The 21,932-nt window shown below is 41.2% G+C and overlaps 1 protein-coding gene across 2 annotated transcripts in view; it reads right to left on the reverse strand.

Moving 5' to 3' along the window:
- LOC139915205 (neurotrypsin) overlaps positions 1-21,932 on the reverse strand; it is a 44,824-nt gene that overhangs the window by 19,265 nt on the left and 3,627 nt on the right. For both annotated transcript variants that reach the window (XM_078288888.1, XM_071903728.2), the window contains 4 exons: positions 11,888-12,130; positions 5,135-5,273; positions 3,835-4,013; positions 1,433-1,580 (listed from right to left, as the gene is read on the reverse strand). In XM_078288888.1, coding sequence (XP_078145014.1) covers positions 1,433-1,580; positions 3,835-4,013; positions 5,135-5,273; positions 11,888-12,130 — 709 coding nt within the window. The remainder of the gene's footprint in view (positions 1-1,432; positions 1,581-3,834; positions 4,014-5,134; positions 5,274-11,887; positions 12,131-21,932) is intronic.

The raw sequence follows: 21,932 nt of genomic DNA on the forward strand, positions 1-21,932 counted from the left end.
TAACCTATTACTTTCCACTTTACTTTTTATATGTATGTACACCTGTATGAGTATGCAAACCTCTTGTTCAGCTTAGAAAGTAAAGATTTGGGTTCCTTTAAAGCTACACAAGGCCATTTCACACACTGGCAGCCCCAAATGCGAGCAAGTGGTAACTGTTTTAGTGTTGAGGAATTCATTACACTGAGATACTGTAAGGAGTCATCAGTAAACTAAATTCTTCTTCATGTGTGGTGGGGGTGGAGGTGGTGAAGAGGTTCAGCCATTGTTGGTGAGTCCAGCTTTCTCTGGACAGACTGCTCGCTGATGATTAAGAGACACTTTTGGATTTCACATTTAAGTTTGGATTTGTCACTTCCTGTGTGGAGAAGCTTTCCTACCAGTGACCATGCCAACACCAGAACACCACCAGAACAAATCAACCACTAACAATACTGTCCCCAGCTTGTTTGTCAAAGATGCTACTTCACATACCGGCACGGCAAATTTGGCATTCCTTGTTGTTAGCTAGCCTTTATTTTGCATTCCCTTAAGGCTGGGGACATACTAGAAGACTATTGAAATCTTAACCAATTTTGAAAATGCATTGCATCACGCATAGAGTGACGGATTTCACAGATTTTTTAGTCTCTTAGTGGTTAATCTGCGAACAACAGATGATTAGACAGGATGAGGTATCACACACTCAAGATTACTCTGCTACTGACATCACCACCTCTAATCTTCAACCAATCAGTCTGGGGGTCTAATTGGCTATTGGGGTCCACTCACTTCACTGTAATTTGGGCTCTCATTAGTTGTTGGTCTCCACTCGCCTCACTGTAAAGTGGGCTCTCATTGGCTGTTGGTCTCCACTCACCTCACTGTAAAGTGGGCTCTCATTGGCTATTGGTCTCCACTCTCCTCACTGTAAAGTGGGCTCTCATTGGCTGTTGGTCTCCACTCAATTCACTGTAAAGAGGGCTCTCATTGGCTATTGGTCTCCACTGTCCTCACTGTAAAGTGGGCTCTCATTGGCTGTTGGTCTCCACTCACCTCACTGTAAAGTGGGCTCTCATTGGCTATTGGTCTCCACTCTCCTCACTGTAAAATGGCCTCTCATTAGCTATGTGTGGTGATTGAATCTGTGTCTCCTCACACTACCAGGTAATCTGTGCTGACCAGTGTTCCCAACCAAGCCTCCGATCAGAATTTCTCCTCTGATTGTCAGGATGGAAAAATCTGGTGGAAATTGGCCTGTGATGAGTGGACTGTCTGCCCTCCTTTTACATTTTCTCTTTAATTAGACATATAAATAGAGAGAGTTTTAGATATAGAGATCATAATAAAGTGCCACAGCTATAGTAATTAGATCCTGACTTCCACAGAAGATTTCCATGTCTTTGCATAGCAGAAGCATAGCAGTAGACTAGGTGAAGTTACCCTGTCTTACCCCAGGCCCAGCTGTCTGCAGACCACCTCAGCATCAATGTCGTCCCACTGGTCATCACAAATGGTCCCCCACTTGCCATCATGGTACACTTCTACACGGCCCTCAAAGTCCTCCAGGCCTCCCACCAGCCTCAATGGGGCACCATTGCCTGGGAAAAACAGGGCAAAGCAACAATTGGGCAAATAATGCATATGACAAAATATGGGGTAAAATCAGTGCTTAATTTGTGCTGGATCCTGCCGGAACAGGATCCAGCACCTCGCGGTTTTGGACTACCTGCATTCCGATACTTATTTGCGTGGACCCGGCATCCCTGGTGGCATGAAAGTTTGTTTTTTTGGGTTTTTTTTTTGTCTGCCATGTAATAATCCCAGTAGTTGACTCTTCCTTTCCCCTCCATTGCAAAAACCGAATTGGCTCATTTCCATATGAAGACAGGTGATTACCCTATTAGAAAGTAGCAACAAGCGCATAGTAATCACGTCACATGAGTGAGCTGCTTTGCAGAGTGTGTTATGGTAAACTTTAGACATCGTCAAGGCTAAAAGACAGTTGAATTTGCTGTCCATATGTTCGCTGTGTGGACTATTTTTGGGTAAGCATGTTTTTTTTTTTTTTTGTAAACGTGTTACAGTTCTCTGCTGGGACAATAACATCTAAATTCATTTTTGCATAGATGAAAACAGAAATTATTTGGAGTGCGGACCTGTAAGTCCCACAGTTAAATATGTGGGCAATTGCGCATGTTATGTTGAGTGTCCAGAAATAATTGGTAATATAATTGGTTGACGTGAAGGGCTGTAAGCCCCACATCAATGTGGGTATTTCAAAACCAGCGCGGTCCAGCTGAGTGTGCGCATTTAGGCCGACTTCTAGCTGCATGGCATGACCATGACACGTTTTATTGCTGTCATTTCATTATTCGCTGACATTGTTTCCTATGTTTAAAATAGATATCCTATGAAAGTATTTGTGTTGAATATTGATGCGTAACTACTCGAGCCAGAATTTGTCTGGTAAATGATTTAAGCCATTGCAGTTTCCTTGATGTGTTTATGTATGATTAGGATATCTCACAGCCAAGTATGTGGGCATTTTATGTTGTGCACAGCGCAGTTATATCTTTAGTCTACTACTTGAAGGACAGGTTTGTAAAAACCCATCGGTTTGGACAAAATGAGCATTATGTAATCAAATATTGTTATAGGTCCCCAGCAGTCAGAGCTCCAAGGTCATATAGTCGGTCATTTGTAATGTTTAGGCTGTTAGGTCTACAGTAAGCTATATGGCTGTACTGAGCACCATCGTGCCTCCAATGCACTTGTTGTCTTGATATGTTCCAGAACCTTTTCCCTCCAGACCGACTCGTGGGAACACCGACCACTTAGTGTTCCGGGACCTCATTATTTACAAATTAAGCACTGGGTAAAATGCTATGGTAATGTTCATGTTGGATGCTTTTAATGAACTTCACATCAATTTAACCCTAATTCTAAATCCAAATTTTTTTGTAAATCTGTTTATTGATTTTCAAAATATAAAACAACAAGATATATATACAAAGTTGTCACACATCCAGAAAAAAACAGAATTAGAATAAAACCAAGCTGCTGTCATTGAACTTATTTTTTATGCCTTGTTTGAAGATGTATTATGGGCACAGGTATACCAGAAGTGTTCAGAAGGGAAGTCCAAAAACAATAAAAACTAGAAGGGCACTCGGAGAGCGCAGACCTCCGCCAAGGTTTGTGCTATTATTGCTTGTTCGTGAGTCGGATCCGGATCCGCTCCAAAATTTAATGGGTTCTTCCTTGGCCCATGCTACACCCTTCCACGAAGTTTCATGAAAATCGGGCCAGTAGTTTTTCTGTAAATCCTGCTAACAGACATACAAACAGACAAACAAACAAACAAACGGCACCGAAAACATAACCTCCTTGGCGGAGGTAATAAAATCCACTGGACTAAAATGAAGAGTTGAAGACATTTCGCCACTCATCTGAGACACTCATCAGTTCTACTTAGAGGTGGGGATTTTCCCGGCATTTAACCTCTGTGGGTGATTCACACCATGAAGTCACGTGAGAGTCGTTGAGGTTACATGACAGTCATGTAAGTCATTAGAGTCACATGAGTGGAGCAACGCAAGACTGCAAGAACTGTGATTGGCCCGCTTTGTATTTCCTCTTACCTGTATCCAGTCAATGTCTGATCCAATTTTTTTTTTTTTTTTTACATCTTACTACCTGCATGACTGTTTGAGGTGCTGTATAATGTCTTGATCCACATGACATGAGTGGGAGGCTGTGACTAGTTCCAGTTAGTTCTTACTGTATCATACTTTATTAACCTGTAAAGATTCACTTCTCTTTATCTTGTCTGAAGTGACACCCTGGTCTCACCTTCAGGTACGGCACACACCAGTCCTGCCTCGTTGCCATGGTTACAGTCACTGGTGACAAACTTCCTGCTCCGGCACTCCAGCAGGGAGTTCTCATTGCCACGGCAACCCAGTCGCTCATAGTGGAAGAGTCCAGAGCCTGGGCCGAAGTAGGAATGCTGCAGGGCTGTACCGATCTCACTGGGTGGATACACAGAGAGATGAAAGGAGTCCACTCTCTCTTCTTCTCTTAAACACACTCACACGCTCATACACTCAAAATGGAACACTCCCCACACAAACACAGGCAGACACAAAATAACAGAAGAAGAAGGACTTAAACTGTGAAGTTATTTAATTCAAGGGGAACAGGATGGAAAAGCATAACAACATATGCCAAACACAGTCAAACTGCATTGGTAAAGAGAAACAGTGGTGGCAAATGGAAGCTCTCTAACAGGGATAGACTGACACCACAGAATTGAACCAACACCTCTGTGAAAAACTGTACGGCATGAGCCTCATAAAGCTGGTATTTATGGCAGGGCTGCCATTGTTCTCTTGCAAAACCTAGTTGTCTATCAGCCTTTTTCCTCCATCCAGACAGGCTTACGTTTGGGGAAAATCAATGGATACCTTCACCCTACAATGTCAACTGTTAAACATGGTGGTGGACAGAACTGAAAATATTCACTGTCAACAGGTATTACACGACAGGCTATATCCACTTGACATTTATGATGATGTGGACATTCATGCCATGCATCGGTTTAGGCATGAGGAGATATGATTACAGACCTCCTCTCCATGTTGTATTCCTTGTTTAAGAATTAACCCCAATGACAGTAAATATAGATTAGATGGCACAATTTGACGCCTTCTCACTCTGAACCCCATTTATGCTTATCAAATGATTCTGAATTCATAAATGTATTTATATAACAAAGCAAAGCAATACATACTTTTAATAGTGAAGGGGCAGGTGCGTTTTTTTTGTTTTTTTATGCTGCTATGGACCTTTGAACCTTTGAAGTTTTGTTTTGTTTGTGATTCTGTAATGACTTCCGTGTTTACATTGTTGATTGCTTTTTGATTGGACGCAGCTGAAGATGTTTCTTAGTAACTAATTTGCACATTACTAAGGCTTTACTAGCTAAGACATTCCTTACATTTGAGTAGTGCAACCAGTAGTGCAATTAGTAAATCACTAGTGTGAAACTTACTAGTAGTTACTAAGAACTTAGTAAGGACACATATACACACACATTTACAATCAAGCACACATATCAAGAATGTTATGAAGCTTATAAAGCCACTCTCACCCCAGTCCAAGCTGTCTGCACACGACGCTGGCATCGCGGTCATTCCAGTGTGTGTCACATACTGCCCCCCACTGGCTGTTCAGGTAGACCTCCAGACGCCCACTCTGGCCTGACGACCCCCCCACCAGCCTGGCTGCACCTGCGGAGGGCACACTGCAGAGTTTAGCAGAGCATCAAAGGCATCTAAAGGCAGAAGCATTGCAGCAAGCATTGTAAAAACTGGCATACTTATATTATGACTCAGGGCCGTAAGCAGTTTGGTGAAGCCTTTTTATTGTGATCACAGGATGTATTATCTAAGGCCTTTGGTTTACTATAGGCTATCAAAACACTACTTTGTTTAGTTTAAGGCACATGACCAAGTTTCTCACCAGGTTGTCCAACACTAGCCCTTGTGTTATATTCACTTTTTGGACCTTTTGGTAAGGTTTGCTCGGATATACCGGATTTTTTTTTTGAAATAACATATATTGTCTTTAACTCAAACAATATATATAACATATGGGGTTAATGTTTGCCATTTACATCTGCTAGATCACATTTAGCAATGAAAGTGCCATTTGTTTTTTGTGATAACGCTGCGATTTATGTAAAAAATCCACTCTAATGAAGACATAGATGGCATAAATCATATTTATCTTTTTTATCTCAGAATTGATCTCTATATTATTGTATTCTGACACTTCTTCATCTTCCACATTACTTTGTTTTTCACTAGAAACTAGCAGCTAGTTAGCTTGATTGCGCTTGCTAATTTAGCCTGTCTGTTCAACTTTGCCAACAGGTGTTCAATAATCTGGGATAGTGAACATGCTGATTGTTTCAGTCTTTGTTGGTCCTGTTCTTTTCGGCCCATGACAGTTGAAGATGAGTAGTGAGCACTAGATACACAAAATTAATTGGCAGTTTGACGACACACTCATAGCCTGCGTAGCAGTAAGTGAGTCAGTCGTCACCATAGAAACGGAACATGGTAAGGTACTCACTAACATAGTGTGAACCAAGCTGGCTTTGCAAAAGGACGAACCAAGATTTTTTTTCTTTCTCTTTTTAATTCAGTGGAAAGTGAAAATCATCAAAGAATGCATGATGAATATTTCAGTAATTTTAGGCTTTGCACCATCATATGCCTACTATTTATTTTTATTAAAATGCATAGTCAAGTGCAGTAGTGGTTGTTTACAGTGACAGCAGGCTTTGATTGATTTGGGGTGGGTCCAACAACCCAATCGACCTATTACTGACTACATCTGTATATGTATTCTGCGACAGAAAAAACCCCAACATAAAATGCAATGCCAATACAGTAGTACAACAAAAGAAGACAAGGAGAGAAGAGAAGAGAAGAGAAGAGAAGAGAAGAGAAGAGAAGAAAAGAGAAGAGAAGAGAAACAGATCAAGAGAAGAAAGGAAGTGACAGTAGTAGAACAGAGGGTAGATAAGAGCATATAGATAGATAAGTGCAGCAGAGCACTGGTGACTGATGAACGGTTTTGAATAGCAGATCTTTGTCTATTAATATTTCACAGTCGTCAGCCAGATGGACTGAAAGTGCAGAGTCTGGCTGACAAGCCTCACAACTGGGATTATCTTGGATTATCACTCACCAGATTGAACCTAGTCTGTGTGTTTGGCATCTCAGCATCACTCACAATGCAGCACTGTGATACCTCAACCTGAGACACACATACACGCACATTTACACCGAATCCCAGCAGTGACCATGTATTTCTCCATCCATCCAGGGAAATGGAAGCATTTGAAGGAGAGCCTTGATGAATGCAAGACAGACAGACTGATAATCAGTCTTGTCACTGCCTGTCTGCTGCCTCAGGCCAAACACACCACACACCTGCTGCTGACAGCTGGCCACTCAGCCTGCCGACTGGCTAACGGACACGCATCATCAGGGCTTGTAACAGCATAATGCTAGAAAAATGACGGGTCTGTGGAAAACACAAAGGGCGGGGCTGACTAATTGAGAAGCATATATATATATATACATATTGGATCTAAAGATGTGTGGAAGGATTGACAGAGACAGAACCACCAACTCAGACAGACAGGATGTAACAAACAACAGACAATGACATCCTGCCACACAGACAAACACTCGGTATTGTTCTGAAAGGTCATATACAGGAACATAGGATATATCCTTCATCAAAAACTAGCGGTTTGATCACCACTTATTTCAAGACTATAAGTCCCTGTTATATTGGGAGTCTATACTATGGAAGCCCATTCCCGCCACTCAATATAATAAAAAACGACTAAATTGTGAGTTTTTTTCTCAGAATTCTGACTTTTTATCTCACAATTCTGACTTTATATCTCAGAATTCTGACTTTTTATCTCAGAATTCTGACTTTTTTTCTCAGAATTCTGACTTTTTATCTCACAATTCTGACTTTTTATCTCACAATTCTGACTTTTTATCTCACAATTCTGACTTTTTTTCTCAGAATTCTGACTTTTTATCTCACAATTCTGACTTTTTTTCTCAGAATTCTGACTTTTTATCTCACAATTCTGACTTTTTTTCTCCCACTTCTGACTTTATATCTCACAATTCTGACTTTTTTTCCCTCACAATTCCGACTTAATATCTCAGAATTCTGTCTTTTTATCTCACAATTCTGACTTTTTTTCTCCCACTTCTGACTTTATATCTAACAATATCTCACAATTCTGAATTTATATCTTGGAATTCAGAATTCCAAGATATAAAGTCAGAATTGTGAGATATAAAGTCAGAATTCTGAGATATAAGTCAGAATTGTGAGAAAAAAAGTCAGAATTCTGAGATACAAAGTCAGAATTGAGTTGTTTTTTATTTTACTGAGTGGCAGGAACGGGCTTCCATGCTATACAGCTGCGTACCTGGTGGAAAACACATAGGCTAGTTCAAAAGAAAGAGGTTCAAGGAGCAAGATAATAGCAGCTAATATAAGTCACTCTGTCTGTCAGTTACAAAAATTTCAAAAAACTTAACTGCGCATGTGCTATTGTGGGATACAGCTATAAAGACTCTATGAACCTAAATGCTGTATCACTTTGAGTTTAGCTCGATTGGTAAAGCATATGTTAGCCACGCCAAAGATCCCGGGTTCACGGTCAATGTCCATCAGATGCGTTTTTGATCCGGAATTAGACAGGCATGTGTCAGAGCCAGGGGGCAGGGATTGGCACGTGACCTCCGAATGGCCTCCCAAGCAGCCGTTCGCGGTACTGCAGTTATGCCCAAAAAGATTTTTTCAATTCATTTTCAATGGTGGAGACCCCATCTCCCCTATCGCGCACCATAATGACTTTCTAAAATGTCTTTGTCACACATAGACTCCCAGACCAGTGGTCTTTTCTTTTGAAATCCCTCGATAGTCGTGTGGAGAGAGGAAAAAGATTTGCATTGATTTATTTATTTATTTATTTTTGTCAATTTGTTGTTGACTGTTGAGGAAGGCACTTTGAGGAAGGGGATATGTTTGGAGCCACCAATGTAATACTGACCAACTTAGTAATGCATTGGGTGGAAGGGAGGGAGATACCCTGAACAGTCCATCACTGAGCTAACACAGGTAGACATTCATAAAAATTCATATCTTTGGACAATTTAGAGTCTCCAATCCACCTGACTGTGGGAGGACACCCAGGAGAACACAGGGAGAACATGCAAACTCCACACAGAAAGGACCAGGAAACAAACCCGAAACGTTGTGCTTTTGAGGACACAGAGCTAAACACTGAGACACCATGACACCTCTATAAGGGTTGCCACTATTGTGGAAATCATCCTGTATAGTCCCAGTGAAGAAGGGGTGCCACTCTATCCTTAACAATAATTTTCTTACCCTTTTCTTCGATCAGTTCAAAGTAATGTGAATATTTCCAGGTCTTGTTTAGATCATATTTATACTGTGAATACAGTAATTAGAGCTAGGATCTCTGAGGGAAAATCTACTTCTGTATGTTTTATTGATTTTCAAAGCATTTGATTGTGTTGACAGGGAATTACTGGAGTTTGAACTTATCTCAGCTGGTGTGAATGGGAAATTTTATAAAGCCATTAAAGCTTTATATAAAACCCCAGTTGCCTGTGTGCAGGTGAATGATATGAAGACTGGGTGGTTTTCAAGGAGATGTTCTCTCTCCTACCCTCTTTGCTCTGTACCTTAATGATTTAGCCCAACAATTAAAAGTGAAAACCTTGGTTTGCAAATAGGTGATGTGAAGTTGAATATTCTGTTGTACGCTGATGATATAGCACTCCTTGCAGGGACAGAGGAGGAGTTGCAGAACATGCTAAATACTGTTAATCTCTGGAGTAGGAAATGGAGATTATCGATTAATCTGAAAAAAACTGTAGGTCAGCACTGTAGGAGCAGGCAGAAGCACCTTTAATTTTCATGCTGGAGCTATGTCATTAGCATATACCAACTCATATAAATACCTTGGATTTACTTTGGATGAACATTTAACGAAGAGGGCATTAGTGTTTTGGCTGACACTGCGGGTAGAGCCCTGGGTACAGTAATAAGTAAAGTGAAAGCCTGCAAAGATCTTGGTTATGCTACATTTTCAAAGCTCTATGATGCATGTGTATCCCCAATTTTATTATATGCAGCTGGAGTCTGGGGTAGTAAGGAATTTTCCAAGGCGAATGCCATTCAAAACCGGGCAATTCGCTGTTTTCTGGGCGTGCAGAAATTTGCACCTGTGTTGGCGATCCAAGGGGACATGGGTTGGGAGCCATGTGTGATTAGGCAAAAAGGCGAAATGCTTAGACTATGGAACCGTCTATCTAATATACCAGAGGGTAGAGTAGCCAAAAAAGTTGTAGCGTTCATTATATTAAACAGGTTATTTCTCGACTATAAAGAAAAATGGGCTACTGACATCTGGCTCAAACCAAAACTTAGAACATATAATCAAATTAAAAACATGTATAGTCCAGAACCTTATGTTACTTTACCCTTGGAAATACCCAGAAGATCTCTGTGTGCCCAGTTGAGAACTGGTACCCTCCCTCTGGCTATTGAGGTGGGCAGGTTCAATTCTATTGATGAGGAGGAGAGACTTTGTACTGTATGTGAACTGGGTGTTGTTGAAGATGAATTTCATTTTTTGTTTCATTATGAGGAACTAAGACTGCTTTTATTTGAGAAAATGCAAAACAAGAAGCCTGAGTTGTTCTGGTTAGGAGATGAGTTTAAGTTGGAATGGTTATTCAGAGTGGAAGTTTTTAGTGTGGCCACTTTCATTGGGAAAGCATGGAAACTGAGAATGGCACCATGTGGTGCATGACACAATAAAAAAATCTATCTATCTATCTATCCAAGTTCTGAAGTTTATTGTTGTGTCCTTTCTGAAAGCTAGTTGTAGCCTACAAGCCTCCACCGCACGCCAATTGCATAGCCTGATTTTAATAACGTCATAACTTTATATTTTTTTTCTTTTTAATTTGCAGTAGGCCTAACAATTTTTTTTTCCATTTGAACGGAAAATAAAAGAATGATAATGTAATGCAAGTTTGTGAAAGTAACTAATAACTGATTACATAAATTGAAAAACTGTGTTATGTGTTATAAGTTACTCATTACCACAAAAAAGTAATCTGAGGACTCTTACCCCCAACACTGGTGTCACATCATGGTTGCACCACCCAGGACTCAATATCACAACCTTTCTTACCATGCACAGATAGACAGAACAAATTTGTTGAGCCAGCTAAGAAATTATTCCACATGTATTTTTTCACTATATGACTTTATGAGTGCAGGTGTATAGCTTTTACGCTTGAACACTAAGATGTGGGAGGGGTGCTCTTGAACAAAAGACTTTGCGATCAAAAATCAAACCACCAAAAATATACCAATGAAAACTGGTGATAGTTGGAGCACTTTTAATATATGACAAAAATGCAAAAGTTTATGAAAGAAGAACTTCATAATTTCCACTACGTAGGAGTGTACAAAAGATTCCCCTCAGATGGGCCTACATCCTCAGAAAATTGCACACCTGTAGAACACATGGCTGAATTTTAAATGAATTTTTAAGTTTTATACTTTGGACGGATAGACTTTAGCACCACCATCAGGAAGATTGGCCCCATATTACAGTATGTGTCGTTTTGGATTGAGCTGGACTACTACGCAAAGTTTGGTGCAATTTCAGTCATGGGAAGGCAGTTTGTAGAAAGAAAGAAAGAAAGAAAGAAAGATACCTCATAGCCCATAACTCTGTCTGTGATCACTTATTTTGTGTTTAAACATAATGTATAACACAATACAGGTGTTGTCACTGGCACAACTTTCTGTTTCTGTTGTCAGACGACTGCGAAACTATAAAAAAAAAAAGTGATTTGATCAAGGGTCACAAAATGCTAACAGTACAGAAATTACCATTAGGCTTGGTTAGCCAGTTAGCATTTTGTGACCCTCCATCACAGTTACTTGCGCAGTCATCTGACAACAGAAACAGAAAGATATGTCAGTGACAACACTTGTATTGTGTTATACACTATGTTGAAACACAAAATACGTGATCACAGACAGAGTTATGGGCGACAGAAAGTTGGCCTTTTAACATTGCTGGTAATGGTGAGAACCGAGCTATACCCTGCGGAAGTACGGCGGCCATATTTGTGAAAAGGGCCTATTGTAAGACAGAAAGATACTTCAGCCGCAAGTGGTGATTCCAGGGTTCAAGCCCTAACGACTTATAAGCCCAGTATAGGTAAGTCCCTCCACTCACCCTGGTGGCAGTCGCAGTAGGCCCAGCCGATGGCGCCAGAGCTCTGCCTGAAGAAGCACCAAGGGTTTGCCTCTCGGTCCGGGTTTCGGCAGAAGCTGTGGTCCCCCAGGCCTCGGCCCGGGTACTGCAGCATGTAGTCCGGGAAGTCCGTCCACTTCAGGCAGAGGGAGCCGGAGTCCGTCTGGGAAACTGAGCCGTTATAGTAGCCCAGCTCTGTAAAGCCCTCTGAACAGGACAGTGGGGCTGCCAATATAGACCACCAATCAATTATTCAGTCTTTCAATCCATCTATATTTACTAGATTACTACACATTACTACACATTATATGAGCAACAGCAAACCAAAGAGCTTTTGATTATAGGAGAAAAACAGTATTTAACAGAAAAGAAAAAAATATAAATAAGTAAGACAGACAAGAAAACATGCATTGTTTGTGTCAAAATAATACACTCCCCACCACCCAATACTCTCTCTGTGAAGACACTTTTGTTAGCTATGAATGAAGTATTGTTTTTGTTGGTGGCGCCGAATAAAGGTCAGAAATCATAATCCTTTGTCCTTTTGTGACTTTTACAGTCACGATGCACATACACTTCATTCATAGCGCAACCCCAATGATCAGTCCGTGGCAGTAACAAAGTGGTCCGTCATTAACCACACTGAGTCACCAACCAGTATGAACTTAGCTATTAGTTTATTCACACTGTCTTCAAAATACCACACTAAATGAAAGTGACTCACCTGCACTCACACTCCACGGACCACTGAAAACTGGTCCAGACCACAAAGACCACTCAACGGACCACTCACTAACTGGTCTGGACCATAACCGACTACTAGCTTCAGCGCCCTAGTGGTAGTAATAACAATAACATCATGGAAACCCATCCCCGCCTGTCATTCACATCAGATGACAGCTCAACGACCCGCAGGTAGAGCAAAACCTCATGGACTGGATTACGGACAGGTAGTCCGTAATCCAGTGCGGCAGGCCGCAGTATGTCCGGCTGCAGGGCACCCTGTCAGACGTGGTGGTGGGCAACACCGGTGCACCCCAAGGAACCGTACTGTCATCATTTCTTTTCACCCTCCAGACTTCAGCTTCAACTCTGGATCGTGCCACCTACAGAAGTTCTCTGATGACTCCTCCATTGTCGGCTGCATGACGGAGGACAATGAGGAGGAATACAGAGAGCTGGTAGAGAGCTTTGTAGGTTGGTGCAACAACAACCACCTCCAGCTCAACATCAGGAAGACCAAGGAGCTGGTGGTGGACTTCAGAAGGAGTAGGTAGCCCCCAAACCACAGGCTCCTCCTCCCACGCTGCAGGACGGAGCGCCTCAGGCGTTCCTTTGTGCCGGCGTCCATTGGACTGTTCAACAGCATCAGCGACCCCTGCGACAGCCAGCCATGACCACCACTCCCCCACCCCCCACCCACACACACACACACACACCCTGCACAACAACTTGGACCTGGACCCTAGCCCCTTATTATTATTACCTTTATTTTTTATCTAATTACCTCTTCTCTTTATTATCTTCTGTACTTATTTTTCCCCTAGTACTGTTCTAACCCTAACCTTGAATTTCCCAAGGGGATTAATAAAGTGATATCTTATCTCTTATCTGATCTTAGTAACCAGTGGTCCATGTTAGCGACCAGTGGTCCATGGACAGACCACTGAATTGGCTACAACCCCTGCTGACCTATGCTTTTTGAACCAAGGTAAACTCAAAGTGATGTGGAATCTTTATTACGGTGTCCAACAATAGCACATACATGGAAAAGTTTTTTATTTTATTTTTTGGGACCGAAAAACAGTGTGACTTGTACTAGCTGCTAAAACAGCAGTGAGGTGTGCTTCTATAGGGGGCACCATTCAGCAAGATTTAGCTGAAAAATACTGCGAGACATGGCTTGAAATTAACACTAGCCACCAACCAAATGCTAGTGAAATTTTGGCTATGGCCAAGGTGGCCAATTTAAAGCTCTATGTAATAACTTGGCACATCAGTGGCTACTCTGGTCAGAATTCGCAACTGCACTCCAGCCATCGCACTTTTAATGACATCACAATACTGTAAGATGCTTGGGATAAAACGCTGTGTCTGCAGTTGTAGAATACTACTCACAGTGGCGGCGCTTCCTATAGGCGACATAGGCGGCCGCCTATGTCAAAATTGTGCCCAGAAAAAAAAAGGTTCATCAGTGAGTGATCATCACAGTCAGAACATGCTTGATCATTGATGGGTACTAAATTGTTTTGAATGTAGCGTAATGTATTAACCAATCAAGGGCGATGTGTGTGTGCGTCGGGAAGGCCTATGTTGTGCGTCGGGTGAAGGTAAGATGCCTTTGCAGTTTATTTTCATGACTTTTTGCTGGGCTGTGCTTTTTACATATTTACTGTGTTGTTTTTCTTGGTTGTAGGTTGTGTATTTAACAATTGGCAATGTGTGATGATGGTTAATGGGACATGCACGTTGCGCATTTGGCATTGCGTAATGGTGAAAGCATATGGCAATTTGGCAACAAAATACATGTCAGGAACGAAGTAAAGTGCAAATTTTCATAGTAGATGATCCTATTTTTCTATTTTGCATGGTAACGTTGTGTGTGTGTTTGAGAGAGAGAGAGAGAGAGAGAACTGATTGATGCCGTGGGTCATGGTGTGGCAATAACAATGGGCATCATATTATTATTAGTTTTTGAGTTTGTATACCCCCCCCCCCCCCCCCCTCCCCAACATTGAGCGTTGGCAACCCTACGTGAAATAGTTGATAAAACGTGAGAACGTGTGGATGGGCGGCATTTATAGTTTTGCCCAGGACGCCTGATTGGCACGCGCCGGCACTGACTACTCACAAAAGCTATGGGCTAATATATGGCTACGATGCTAACGCGGCCTCAGGTAATTAGTATTAGTATTAGCGTCTACTAGTGTAACACACCATACACACACCATAGTCAAAGAAAATCATTGCATTGTCAACTTGCAATGAAAGTAAATTATAGATTCAACACAAATCTCATATCTCTCCTCTTGGTGATGGAAAAGGCATGTGCTACCTGAGGTTTTGCAGATACCTGAGAGGTGATCTGCAAAACCTCAGTTGTCAACAAGTTTGCTTTTAGCACATCAGGAAGAGGTCTTGATCAGGGCTGCTCATGTTGATAGCCCCATAAATTACCCATGAGCCTACTTTACTTAAAACATCTTCTGGTATAAACAAAATGCTCCACCACTCAAGTCATTACTGCTGTTTAATTTAAGATGTCTGAAACTGGATTTACACACAGAGGACTTTTTCTTTTTTATCAGTGTGATCAGAAGCAGCTTAAAAATGATGGTGTATCACACATCAGACATCTGTAGACACACATTCATCTGGTGGGCAGACAATGCTTTGGGTTAAAAGCAGGGCAGACAATAGCAACCAGATGCAATGCTAAACTACAAAACTGATCCATAAAAACCCACATCTATTTCCTGGGGATACTGTATGTGACAGGTATTACACACGCAAACATAAATGTATGCACACCAACATGCTCACAAGAACACATTCACATTTGTACACACAAAACTGTCATATAAAACATGTATATGCACATATTCGCCGTCAGCGCACACGTGCTCACACTTACACACAACCAATGAAATTTAGGCACCCCTGGTGAAAGGACATATGAATGAGCTGATTTCAAATGACTACATCACAACTTCATTGTGCTAATATCTTACTCATTCCTCACTTCTTTACACTTTTTAAAGCTCCCAGATACTACCAGGAGCTAAATTTTAACAGTTGAAAAAGTGCACTTGCAGCATATCAGCCTTTCAAACCAACTTCAATGGTGATCATGGGTTGGGAGGAACTGAGTAGAAACTAATTAATTAATTCATTAATTAATTAATTTCCCCCACTTATTCCCAGTTAGGGTGGTGGGGGGCAGAAGCCTACTCCAACATGCATTGGGTAGAAGGCAGGGAAACACCCTGGACTGGTCTCCAGTCCACCACAGGGCTAACACATAGACAAACTCACTCATGCTCACAACATAGTGAGGTTTAAAGGCTTAAAATAAATATTAAGGGTCAAATGACTCTGGAAAAGTATCGACAAGACAGAAGAACTCTCCTGTCAACAATATGTATGCATTAAGTGTGTGTGTATATACGTTTCTTTCCGTAAAAAACACTGAGACACAGATGTGCCATTTTGCACTTGAGACAATATAGCACCTCCGCCGCGACCCATCATTCAATGTGGCAAGGAGTAGCATAATAATGTGAAAATCCCCTCTGAGTGCCATAGTTTGATTCTTTTTGTACTCCCGACAAAATATTTGTCCGATAGGTCCGCTTGATATTAGGTAAGGTGAAACGAACCGGACTGATACAATTGAACAACCTAGCGAACTCTGGTTCGGACTTAAAAAAAAAAACTTCACAAACATGACTGCCGTACTTCTGCAGGGTATAGGGTATTTATATATAACTCCATAACTCCATATATATAACTACAGGTGTTGTCAATGACATATCTTTCTGTTTCTGTTGTCAGACGACTGCACCACTATAAAAAAGAAAGTGATTTGATTGAGGATCACAAAATGCTAACGGTAGGCTACAGAAATTACCGTTAGCCTTGGTTAGCCAGTTAGCATTTTGTGACCCTCCATCACAGTTACTTGCGCAGTCGCCTGGCAAAAGAAACAGAAAGATATGTCAGTGACAACACCTGTATTGTGTTATACATAATATTCAAACACAAACAGAGTTATGGGTGACAGAAAGTTGGCTTTTTAACATCGCTGGCAATGGTGAGAACTGAGTTATACCCTGCGGAAGTACGGCAGCCATGTTTGTGAAAAGGGCCTATTATAATGTGAAAACACTAGGGGTGTCACGATTTCGATTCTAAATCGAAAATCGATCAAAATGAGCGTTCGATTTCGACCTTCGAAATCACAAGCAGGTTCGCGATTCTCCCAGTTTTTTTTTTCTCTCACCCCTGCCTACTTGCACGTGTCTGAAGAAAAAAAAACAAACATTTCAATGACGACACAGCGTAGCTGCTAGAGAGCGCCCGTTCTATATTTCACTATAGCGCCCAAGAGCGCCCGTCATTTTTAAATTGTTTAAAATGTACCAAAAACTGAAAATCAAGTTATCAGCTTTGTTTTATATATACTTCAAGTTGTCATCGATGAACCGGAACCGGAAAATACTGTATATCTGGTGACACAGAGACATTTGATTTTCCCCGGGTTTAGTCGTCCTCCACCGGTAAAAATGGCTTCGCCGGCTAAGCGTCACGCTTTTAAAACCTTCTGGAAGCTGTCAGATTGTGCTGTGAGACAAAACCTGACCCGCTGTATGTAGTGGAAAGTTACGAAGACATTGTGAGTTGAAGTCCTTTGATCAAAATCGCTTGTTCTTGCTCGATAAAACAAGACACAAGATCACCTTCACTAAACAGCGGGACCTGCCTGCTCTCACCGCCGGAGACGGACGCTGTTTTCCGGGAGGCAGTGCGCCGAAGAGTCGGTAGGAGGACTGGCCGGGTTGCAGCGACTTTTATCCATATAAGTTTGGCGACTTTTTCCATATTTATTTGCGACTATTATTGTCTGATCTTATTACTGTGTGGGTTGCAGCGCTGGAGGTTTTGTATGTATTTTGGAAAGTTGTGTTTTTTTAAATGGAAAAACTTTGAAAAAATTTGACTATATGACCTTAGTGTGGTACATTCCAAAAAAACTATGGCAGTTATATCACACTTGATACCATCTTTTTAAAGAAGAATTTGAAAATGTAAATGACAGTTGTCAGGGCATAAAACCAATGATCTGTTGATCTTTACAAATCAAGACTCGATAGTCTAACAATGGCATAGCCGTCAGTGCTGAAAAAAAAAGAAGTTTAAATCGAATCGAATCGTGACCTTAAAATCGAAAGTCAAAACGAATCGTGGATTTGGAGAATCGTGACACCCCTAGAAAACACACTTAGTTACATCAGAACATGAAGATGCTGGACCTTCTGGCAAAAAAAAGAAAACTGGTTTTCAACATTTGAATTTTGAAGATAATCTACTTCCTGCAATGACAGGTACCATTCAGTAGCCAAAACAGAATCTGACTGGTCGCTTTTCGTCAACTCCGTCTCCATGATTCATGAAATGAAACTGCTGCCAAAGATAATCTCTGCCTAGCTGAACTGTGTGCTTTACCTTTGTTCTAATGAACAAGTCCTGTGTTATATTCCATTCATGGTTCTTCAGAAAGCTGTATCTGGCAGAATACTGAAAATGTTTTTTGGAAACACATCATGAAATATTTTTCTGTGCTAAATCAGTGCATAAAAGTCTAGACAGTATTGAAGTATTGAGGACACACACTTTGAGATGTTGTTCTGTACTGAACCAGTGCCTCAGTTGAATATGCCTCATGACTTAATGTGTTTACTGCATTCAGTGATCCAGCCCAATCAATCTCCCTGCCAAAGCCACACATAGAGGCGATAAATATTTGATAGAGTGCACACAGCAAGACAGGATACCCTGGGGGGATAATTTTGTGGGAGGTGTTCTTAGGTAAAGGTTACCAATCCAATTTGGTCTTTGAAACACATTCACACAGAGGCATATATAAAGCATACACACAAATACACTAGTTTGCAGGTGTACACACACACACAAACACACACTCAGTCATGAAGTAAGAACACAAACATTCTCCTCTCCACACCTTACACACATATACAGACAAATATAACCAGATGAATACATTAATGCTGTATCTCAGCAATTGGCTGGATTGTATGTGTTTGCATGGCTGATCCTACATCCTATGCAGAGAATGGATGTGCTTTAAAAATGATTGTATGACCTTTTTCCATTGCTGTTCTAAAATCTAAATCTCTATCTATCTATCTACGTAAATCCTCTAATATTGGCCAGGGCCTTTATTTACCTCAACTGCAGAGGGTACCAGGCCTTTATTGGAAGCAGGCTTATATTAGAGACAAGCCTTTATTTCTAATTCCCTCTGTTTGATAAGTATATTTGCTCATATTTTAGTACGAAGCCTCCTTGTTTTCTGATCTGCTTCTGTTGGGGTACATTAGGTAGACGTTTTTTTGTTACTACAATGCATTACGATAATTACGGTAATCGACGACAGCATGCTCCAGAGACTTCCGCCGGCCTAGCCATCTTGTGGCACTTGTACGTTACTACAAACTACAGTTACAAACAGGCACCAGGAGTTTACCGGTATCCACCGTTGTTTGCATATAAGCTGAAGCTAACTGAAGCTAACTGAACCTGGGCCGATGTGTTCCCGGTGATCCGGCTGAGATTTCGGCGGGGGTCCGGGGCTTGGATCGGGAGGATCAATGTCGGCCATAGGCGCAGTGGAGAGGCAGCGGCGGGGCCTGTATTTGAGGCCGGCCTTTATTTGTTCGTGTCGACCACGCCCCCAGCCATTATCGTAGACCCGGCTTTTAATTGACAACAGGCCACTATTAGAGGATTTACGGTATCTATCTACCTATCTATCTATCTATCTATCTATCTATCTATCTCACACATGGACACACAAACACACACGCACATCCACTGAGACAGATATACAGCTACAATAACAAGTGAAAACTAGCATAGTGCTAGTTCTACATGCTTGTCAGCTATGAGCATCATTGCAACTAATGTAATAAACTGTGTTTTCTATGACAATCATGGATACAGATGACAAAGGGTTTAGTAGACATATGTTATGTCATTAGTTTACAGTTTTGCTAAAAGTGAGTGTGAGCTGTCAGATTAAAAAGCCCGCCATCCTAAACCCTAAATTATTATAAGAAATTTACAGCTATCTAGTACTGTAAATTATACAGCCATCAGCTTGTCCTTAAAGGTAACTATCACTGCTGCCATGCATAAAAACTCAACTGTCAACTCAACAGTCAATCTGTACATTTGCCACTGGGAGTATAGCGCAGATATCAAGTCAGTGGAAGCTGAGGGAAAAGCAAGCCGTTCTGGGAGGAATCTGCTGTCTGAGCTTTAACTGGGACTGTGAACTAGGTGTGGGAGTAATATAGAGGCATGGTGTTGGTGGGGGTTTAACAGTGTGGTTTACAGTAAGCAGGCATGCCATGGCTGGAGGGGAGAAAGGGAGTTGAGGTGAGGAGATAGGGAGGGGTGGAAAGAAAGGAAGGAGAGAAGCAGAGAGCACTAGAGGGGAGAAGCATGTAGGGAATATGGCTTTGTTTAAGCATTTGTGCCATTACTGGAGGGAGGACGGAGGGAGGAAAAGAGAGGAGATAAAGACTAAACAGTTTGACTTGCATTCTGCCGAGGAGATTATGAAGGGATATTGTAACGTGGACATGGTGAGGGTTGAAAAACAAAATGGAATACCTGAGACATCTGTGTCTCATAAAACGTCTCAACCCTCTGACCCTACATTCAGAAAGAATGCTGTGTCAGATTACCCTGCCACTGCAACCATTCATGACAAACACTGCTAATTCATAGTACATAGAGCAGGCAGGTAGGTTGCTAAAACTAGACTAGTGGGGGATGCTCACACTACGTTTAGTTTAAATACACCAAGTAGTCTCCTGTGCCATAACTGGTGAAAGTATGAGCTTTTATTCTTTTTCTTTCCAATCAACACATACAACAATAATAAATAGATAGATGTTGCTTGCTTGTCTTACTGCAGAACTTCCTGTTTTGGTTGGAGAAAGGACCCCAGTGCAGCATCAAGCTGCCTTTTGTAGTGCCTGTGTGTGTGTGGGGGGGTGTCTGTGCAGGTAATACCTGCACTGTATCAACTAATTAATTCTTGTTCATGACTGTTTGGAAATGTATTTTGTACTTAAGTCATTGCTAAAGAAGAGTAATTATTACCGAAAACATTATGTTATTGGCTCTTTGTAGGAGTTTGTGTTTGTTATATGGATTTTTCTTTTTCTTTTTTGCATACTTTTTCTCACTTTGGAGGAGGTGAAACACTTTGGACTTTGCTGAGGTTGACCAGAATATATGGGAATTCACTTAAGCACAGTATCTTTGCTTGCCATATTTGTCTTGAGGTTTTCTTCCCTCTTGTATTTTTGTTAATCCTACTTTTTCCATTCTGTCTTTCGGCCCACTACCCTCACTCAGAGCAGGAGTGTGACAAATGCCCCCAGAAAAATCAGAGTTACTGTGACTGCATGCAAAGTCAATGGAAGGAGGCAATTAGGGTGAGATGGCAGCAAGGAGATGTTCAGAAATTGTCCTGACGCAGTAAAGTGAAAGCCTATCAGCTTCAAGCAGGACTCTATCCAGGCGTCTGTAAATTTCTTCCCCACCTAGTATTACAGCAGGAAAATCCATGGGTATTTGTGACCAATAACACTGACCAATGACATCTGACCAAAAAGTTTATAAAAGCTACATTCCCCAAACAAGACATTGGTACTGCTGCTGCCAAGCCAGGAACAAAAGGATTAAAATGTTGAATAAAAAAATCGACACTCTCGATACACTCTTCAATTTAGGGCTTTCCATGCTTCGATGTCACGAGTAAATGTCAAATCCTGCTAAAACAACAAATCTTTATCTCACACTCTACAACACAACACACACAAAACAGAAGAAAAAATATTTGCACCGGGGCCAATCACAATTATGTTACGCCACTGCTTCAGATGTAAAAAAAATCAATTTCTAGATTAAGTGGTTTTTGCCATGTGATTTTTTTTTTCACATTTTCACCTGCCATTAGATATGTCAATATTTGTTTCAATATTTGTGACATGTATGAAACATGCAAGAAGACAAGAAACATGAAAACCAACATCTGTTCCAAAAGCACGTCCTTTGAATTCATATGGGTTTTCACATGTGGCTTTTTGTGAGGGGAAAAAGGAATATGATTGTGTCCTTTGCACCAGTCCAGGGACTACATACTTCAGGAGAGTTAATGTAACTACCCACACTCCCTGATAAATACACAAACAAATGAATAAAATAGATG

The sequence above is a fragment of the Centroberyx gerrardi genome, chromosome 15, assembly GCF_048128805.1.
Source record: "Centroberyx gerrardi isolate f3 chromosome 15, fCenGer3.hap1.cur.20231027, whole genome shotgun sequence".
NCBI classification, from domain to species: Eukaryota; Metazoa; Chordata; class Actinopteri; order Beryciformes; family Berycidae; genus Centroberyx; species Centroberyx gerrardi.